General features: G+C 41.0%; 1 protein-coding gene and 2 non-coding genes across 3 annotated transcripts in view; 2 read left to right on the top strand and 1 right to left on the bottom strand.

Moving 5' to 3' along the window:
- LOC119409907 (meiosis 1 associated protein) overlaps positions 1 to 8122 on the bottom strand; it is a 57286-nt gene that overhangs the window by 39671 nt on the left and 9493 nt on the right. Inside the window, exon 3 of the mRNA XM_037676848.1 lies at positions 6788 to 6959. Coding sequence (XP_037532776.1) covers positions 6788 to 6959 — 172 coding nt within the window. The remainder of the gene's footprint in view (positions 1 to 6787; positions 6960 to 8122) is intronic.
- On the top strand, positions 548 to 619 carry trnaa-cgc. Its single transcript has one exon. It is a non-coding gene; the product is annotated as a tRNA-Ala (tRNA).
- trnaa-cgc lies at positions 3931 to 4002 on the top strand. The gene has a single exon. It is a non-coding gene; the product is annotated as a tRNA-Ala (tRNA).

The raw sequence follows: 8122 nt of genomic DNA on the forward strand, positions 1-8122 counted from the left end.
ACTCACAGGGGGCGTAAAAGGGCTTCCGGGTTGGGAAAACAGCGTTACGGGATCACTGTCACATCAGTACAGCAGTACATCAGCACATTGCTAATGAAAAGAAAGATAAATCTACCTTTCGCTTTGCCAGATAGCTCGAAGATGCGGTTCGCATCTCTGTTTTCTCCACCAATAACTTTAGCTCATCCATTGTGCTGCTCAGTGAGTGCAAGTTGAAAAGAAAGATTGCAGGTGGTGATGGGCGCGGATACGATGAATAGCTGTACAATGAAGCTATTTAACAAAGATAACGACTGCACAGCAAAGCAGAGGATTTATAGCTCCTTGTGTGGAAAATTATATATTGCCACAGAATAAAAAAAGGAAAAAAAAACGTTGAGGATAGTTGCTGTTTCCACAAACCATTATTATAGTTTCCAAGGAAAAATCTGTGAACTCTGAACCACGACGGACTTTGTGGGGTTCACTATAATAAAAATAAAGTTTGACTCGTCTGCGTCCATTTGAGCCAAGAAAAAAGACACACATGGAATTTGATGAAACAGGAGGGGATGTAGCTCAGTGGTAGAGCGCATGCTTCGCATGCATGAGGTCCTGGGTTCAATCCCCAGCATCTCCATCCAAAGTTATAAAATCTTTCAACCTTTGGTAACTTTATTAGCTTTATAGGTCACTGCTGGGAATAACCACCATGAATAGCATCAAAACAGTCTGAGTGGAGACAAAATAAATGACCACTTTTGATGCTCCTCACTATGTTTGTGTTTGTCTAAACCCCCAGTTCTGATAATTACTTCCAAAAAATCCTCTCAGTCACAAAACAAAGGAGTGATTCTGTTTTGATGCACTCAGCTGGCGTGAAGAAGATGAACAACAGTGAGCTATGTCAAGAAAATAACACCGAAGTTCAAAGATTGACTAGAGTCAGCTGTATCGCGTCTTCTCTCCTAGAAATTCACAACAACAATAAAAGGAAGGAAGCGAAGGAGAGCTCATATTTATCTGCTCTGGGGTGAGGAATGTACTGCCTCAATTGGAAGGTTTCCAGGAATTTCCTCATGCATGCAAAGTTTATGATTAATCAGAATGACCCATCTTATTATCTGCTCTTTCCTTCTCATTTACACATCCTCAATGTGTAATTTACTGCGCCACAGAATGTGTAAACACTTTGGATAATGAGTGGTTTTGAAAAGACAGGAACATATTCATCTACTTTTATATTAAAGACTAACTAGATATTTTTAAATATGTCTCCTCTCTCCTCTCATGATTCCTTCATTGAAGCGTGAGCATTTTTGTGAGTAATGGCTTTATAAGACACAATAGGAGGGCAATCAGAACTAAACTCTTCACAGGAACTCACCAAGTGCTTATCTTGTGGTGTTTCCACGTCATACACCATAAATCCTTCCATTTCCATCAAGTTCTGATCTAATTTGTATCACTGATAACAGCAGAAATCCATCTTTGATATAAATCTGTGGAAAGTTTGAATCTCCAAATACATTTTTTCTGACATAATTAAAGGAAATGCTTTTGATAAGTTTTTAAATTTGTCCTTACCAACTAGCTCATGATCTGTACTGAGCCATGTAGAATATCGTTTCATGCATTTTGAATAGAGAAACATTGAGTTTGACTTGATTTTATTTTGAAATTGCTTTCCCTTGCATGAAACGGAGATGTTTCCTGCCTTCATCTTGTTTAAAATGCTGCTGCTTGTCTCTTATTTGGAACACCTATTTCACCTGTCCTGTCCTCGCTCCACTGGCTCCCTGTGTGTCGCAGAATTGGTTGTACAATTTTCATGCTAATTTATACATTTTTAAATGGTTCTGCCCTGTTGTATCTCTCTGAAATGCTTCGACCGTTCGTTCCTTCATGAGCCCTGTGATTATCTGATCAGTAGCTTGTGGTTGTCCCAGAAACTAGTCTGAAGCTTCGATGGGAGAGGAGAGGGGCTCCCAAGTTCTGGAACAAGTTGCCTTCTAATATTAGACAGGCTTCTTCACTTCCTGTTGTTAATTTATTTTAAAAACACGTAAAGTTTCATTGATATTTAACCCAGTGTGAGTGTTTCAATTAGAGCCTGACCGGCATGGAATTTTGGCTATCACCGATACAGATATTGGGAGGGGGGCTAATGCTAATGCCGATAACTGATAAAATGGCTGAAATGTTTTTTAGCTTTGTTCACCCCCAAGAATCTAAGTAAACAGTGAGAGGAACTTTAAAGCTACGTAGCTAATGAGAAGTGGGTTGGAGGACTGAAGAGCATTTATTATTGTTGATTTTTTTAAAATTTACAGATCAGTTAAAATTAATTTGTCATGCTCTGTTCAGACAAATATGCTACACAGTATTGCGCCTTCGGCTGTGCCGAATGTGAAAGTGAAACTTAAGTGAATGGCCAGCGCCCTCTGCTGGATACATTGTACAATTATGGCTGGTTCCCAGCATTTTAGGAGCAAAAATTAGAAGTATTTATATCGGCGCATAACGGGACAATTATCACCGATACGATAGGTCCCCAAACATGTATATCGGCCTAAAATATCTGTCCTACCGATATATCGGTCGGGCTTTACTTTAGTGGTACAAGAATCACCGTTTATTTCTCTTGGTGATACTTTCTTAATCTAGTTTTAACTTGTTTTTAACCGTTGTGTTTCTTTTTTATATAACTATTGTTGCACAACACTTTGGTTTGCTGTTTTTAAATGTGCTTTATAAATAATTTGACTCGACTTTAAGCCACTGAAATTACCAGAACTGTGAAAATCTCAGAGGAGCTCTTCACACAGGGTGGGGCAGTTTGTTGAGTGTTTCAGCCAGAAACGTTCACATTCTAAAGGAATCCACAAAACCACCGGTACCATAACCGTATTTCCGTCCGCTGCTCCCTCTGTGTGACCCATTTCTGTGTCGTCTCTCATATATTTAACAGTACAATTACATAACAGAGCTGCAGTATTCAGGAATATCTTTAGTGAAGGTTTGACAAGAATCCACTGCTTACTAAAGTGTTGGTTTTAAGACACAAGAGCATTTTTATGCCTCTTTTCCCCACTTAGCTTTAGCTTGTCTCATGTTATATTTATATTTGGCTCAACAATTCAGTTGTGACTCTTAGAAAGTCAGAAACTGCAGAAAGGAAACAAAACAAAGTAGCGTCATTTTATGATTTAATACATCCTGCTCGTGTTTGTTCTAAACAGGTTTCTAAACCCTGTCTCAACCACGACATAAAATCGTGACTAAAACAACAAAGTTGGCCTTTGCAGGTTTCACTTTTGTAGAAGAGAAAGTAACGTTACTCCACCCACTTCCTGAGATATTCTGCACTTGATGGAACGCTTTCATTCCTCTCCTTCTCGCTCTCACACCCAGAAACAGAGCCAAAATAAATTCAAGAGTTTTTCCAGAGTCAACACTGCATCCACGTCTTTTAGTTAAGAAGAAACTAAACTAAACTAAGAGGATGAATGACAAAATAAACAAGCTTTTAAATGAAAAGGTGTATTAAAACAGAAGAACTTCACTGGATTTCACAAGACTTTACTTTTACTTCTACTACTGAAACACCACTCAACTCAAGCTGCAGAAGTACTTTAGGTGCAAAACAAGTCCAAATCATCATATCCTGTTTTTTTTTCTTGCCAGTGCAAAGTTTAACCAAACATCACGTGGAGTTATCTATCCAGAACACCGAAACCTTGCCAACTAACATTTAACATAAAGTTCAAACAGTTTGATGCTAGCTCTTTGATTCTTTCAGTCTCCCTCTGAGCACTGCACGTTCTGACCACAGGCTGTTTGTGATGGGATGTCCTCTCCTGTGATGATCAACAACCGTCATGAGTTTTCCATCGGTGAAACGTCTGATCCCTCTCAGAATATCCCAGAACTCCAATTCTTTCACAAGAGGGGGATGTAGCTCAGTGGTAGAGCGTGTGCTTCGCATGTACAAGGTCCTGGGTTCAATCCCCAGCATCTCCATGAATGTGGAAAACAATGTTATTTAAATTATTCAGACATTTAGTTTAAAATCCTTTTAAAGTGAAGCTTCAGTAGATGTCTAATGGCTTTTTTCCATGAGCTTGACACCCATCACTTCAGTTCTATAAAGCAAGTCCAGCACACTTTCTGCTGGTTTTATCATACTGTGGCTGTGGTTCAAAGCTACTGCTCCGACTCGCCAAGGACCCACTGGATGAGCCGAGGCAGCAACTTCCTCTAAACTAATTCTGAACTGCCATTCCCATCCGATTAGAGTGATGGGAGGGGGATATGACTCCAGAGAGCCGTTTCTGCAGGCACACCATGTTCCTTTGCTTTGACTTATATTCTGGATCGTTGCTTATCTCATAATTGCTTGCAGAACGTCTAAATCAAAACTAATTTCTTGGTAGAGGGAGGAGGTGGAAATGTGTGCAGAAAGACATGTTTCTTTTACAAATTCTGCTTCTTCCTTCATGATTCCAGACGTGTCCTGTGGCCACAAGACACACGTGAAATGACAATATGTCATTTTATTTTTTCATCTGCCAGTACAATACCAATAATATGTAAATACACAATGTAAATGTTCATATTTATCACTGTTGTCTCCTTGTTTTGCTCTCAACTAAACATAAATGAGTCTTTTTGACACCATGTCTGAACCACAATATCGACACATATCAGCTAAATCAGACTTAAAATCCTGCTTCGAGTTGTCTGGCATTTTTGCTCATTTTCAGCTGTGTCTTCAAAAAAATCAAGTTATACGTCAACTCGTTGAAATTACATCAATTGATTAGTGGGAATCTTGATACAGAGTAGATCTAAACACTTCCATCATATCTGTAAAAGCAACAGAGTACAGCTGGCATAGGATCTGAGCAGATGATGAAGTATGAACAAGCTTGTGTGATAATAACGCTCCAAATTCCAGATAAAAGGTTGTAGAGTCGATCAGTTTTAATCACTGTAATAAAACCGACAGAGTAAAGATCTGACAGAACACGCATGTTACAAAAACATTTAGTTTTTTTCCCGTACATGGTTGAAACTGCAACAAGCGTCTCTTATTATGGTCTAGAAACCCAATAAATACAGGCCCATTTTAATTTAGCCTGCTCCTGCAGGAACACTCTTTATGATAAGTGAAGAGTTTCACATAAATGCTCCATCATGGTCATTACATACACACACAACATGCACTGCAATTTCAACAAGCTTTGTTTTGATGCTTCAACTTTAACTATGGCAGCCAACATGCATTGGTCAAAACTGGTACAAAGGAACACCACTTTCCTTAGACGTTATGTAAAAACAGTGGAGAGGAGACGAGGACAGAACGTTTACAGGCAGTGTTATATAACTGACAAGTGTGTCAGACAAGAAAAGCTAACAGCATTAGTGTGCTAGTTCCATAAAACTAGCTGAGTTGTTTCCTCCACTGATAGCAGAACAGAAATTATATTTCCCATCGCAGTGAAATATTTCTTACACGTGATTTTTCTCCCTTCTGTTCAAGTTACCCTCCTCCATCTCACTCTGTCCTCACTCCAACTACCTCCATGTCCTCTCTAACTGCATCCATATACAGTAGTCCCTCGCTACTTCGCGGAATTCCCTCTATCGCGGTTTTTCAGAATAAGATTGGACATGACACACAATTGGCTGATTGATGGACGAGTCGCACGAAGCTTCCTCCGGCGCCTCTGTGCAGCCCTTACTGCAGGATAAACTTCCTCCTGCAGCTGAACAGCTGAGGTCAGCTGATCGGCATGCAGAGCGGAGAAGTGGGCGTGGCCAAGAGCGCTCGCAGACGGCTGAGAGCAGCGGAGGCCCAGAGAGGGACATCATGACATGCTGTGCTCTTTTAGAGCGTTTAGAAACATTGTTTAGAATATTGCAAGAGTGTGGGAAGGGTTTAAAACACCTTAATACATCTCTCTCTATATATATACTAAAATAAACTACTACTTACTACTTGTACTACTATTCCTACTTCGCGGTTTGTCACTTATCGCGAGTCTTCAGGGTACGGATCCCCAGCGATAAACGAAGGACAACTGTATCTCCTCTTTGGCCTTCCTCTTCATCTTTCTCCTGGCAGCTGCATTCCTAACATCCTTCTACCAGTATACCCACTGTCCCTCCTCTGGACATGTCCAAACCATCTCATCTCAGTGTGGCCTCTCTAACTTTATCTCCTAGTTGTTCAACCTGTGCTGTACCTCTGATGATCTCATTCCTAATCTTATCCATCCTTGTCTCTCCTAAGGAGAACCTCAACACCTTCATTTCTGCCACTTCCTGTTTTGTCTCCTGTCTTTTTGTAAGCGCCCCGTCTCTAAACAACACAATATAGCTGGTCTCACTACTGTCTAGCAAACTCTTCCTTTGACCTTTGCTGCCACTGTTTTGTCCCAAATCACTCCTGAAACTTTTCTCCATCCACTCCATCCTGCCTGGATTCCCTTCTTCACCTCTTTACCACACTCCCCATTTTCCTGGACAGTTGACCACAAGTCCTTGAAGTCCTGCACCTTTGTGACCTCTGCTCCTTGTAGCTTCACTTAATTATTGCATATGATTATAAAATTAATCCTGATAGAGGACTGTCAAATGTTCAAATTATAGCAAAGTACCCAGTACAACCATCAATCATTAAAGAGCGGGAAGATGATTAGGAAAGTGATACGTTACCCAGAATTTAGAACATTTGTACTTACAATATTTACAAATTTATGTGGCTCTGTATATGTTTTAATTCTGTGTAAATGCGGTAAACCTGTACCTTCGGTCTGTGCATCTTCAGAGGGGTGAGGGTCCTGGCCCCAGTCCCCTGCACCAAGGATCTGAACAACCAGGAGTCGCCTCAGTGACACCAGGTCAAAATCCTTGAGCCCGGTTTCCAGCTGATGGACAACGCCACGTCCCGGCTGACTCGTCACCACGGTAACCTGAGCAAGAATGACGCAAAACAGGCTCAAATTTACTAACATATAAATTAAACCCAAAAGGCAACACGATTTAAATGCAGAACATTTATAACAAGGAACGATTTAAACACATTAAAACAACAAGAGTGAAGCAGTTAATTTATTATCAATAAAATTGTGTTGTATGAAGTGTGCTGCGTCCACACAGTCGGTGTTTGTTACCAGAACAATAATATTTGGAACATTGAAGTCTTGTGGGGTCTTAGTGGGTTGGGTGATGGCTCCATCAGATTGGTATCTGGGGAGTTTTGGAGGAAAGGCGAGTCTTTACGCCATCTTTCCACTTCTGTCCTGGTGCACAGAGCAGCTTGTATCTCACTTAGCCTGTCTCTGGTTTTATTGTTTCATGATAGTCTGAATGTTTATGACGTATCCTGATGCTTGCTCAATAATCAAGGTAGAAAAATCTAAAAAAAAGTTAAGTCTGGTCCTCTGGACATTCAAACAACAAACTGGTCTGTGTGGGTGGGACCAGTATTTGCAGTTTGACTCCCATCACCCTTTGGAGCACAAGTTAGGAGTCATCAGGACTCTGTATCACAGAGCAGACAGCGTCCCCACTAACTCAGGAGGCAGGCAGAAGGAAAAATCCCACACAAGACAGGCTCTAGAGCAATGTGGATATCCTAACTGGGCCTTCCTGAAAGCAGAGAAGAAACCCAAACAGGACTCCAGTCAGCCAACAGGTGAAAAGGAGGAACCCAGACCCAGACCAGTGGTCATTCCGTATGTTGAGGGAGTATCAGAGAAACTGAGACGTTTATTTTCTAAACATAACGTCCCAGTGGCTTTTAAACCCCAAAATACATTACGGCAAAGACTGGTTCATCCCAAAGATCCAGTCCCCCGTCACAAACAGAGTAATGTTGTGTATGCTGTTCAGTGTCAGGAGGGCTGTGATCAGTCTTACATCGGGGAAACTAAACAGCCACTGGCCAAAAGGATGGCCCAGCACAGAAGATCAACATCATCAGGCCAGGATTCTGCGGTCTACACTCATCTCCAGGCCAGCGGTCACGCTTTCAGGGATGAAGATGTTCACATCCTGGACAGAGAGGAACGATGGTTTGAGAGAGGAGTAAAGGAGGCCATCTTTGTGAAAAGAAATCGTCCATCATTAAACA

Source organism: Nematolebias whitei, chromosome 1 (genome assembly GCF_014905685.2).
Source record: "Nematolebias whitei isolate Nwh7 chromosome 1, NemWhi1, whole genome shotgun sequence".
Lineage (NCBI taxonomy): Eukaryota > Metazoa > Chordata > Actinopteri > Cyprinodontiformes > Rivulidae > Nematolebias > Nematolebias whitei.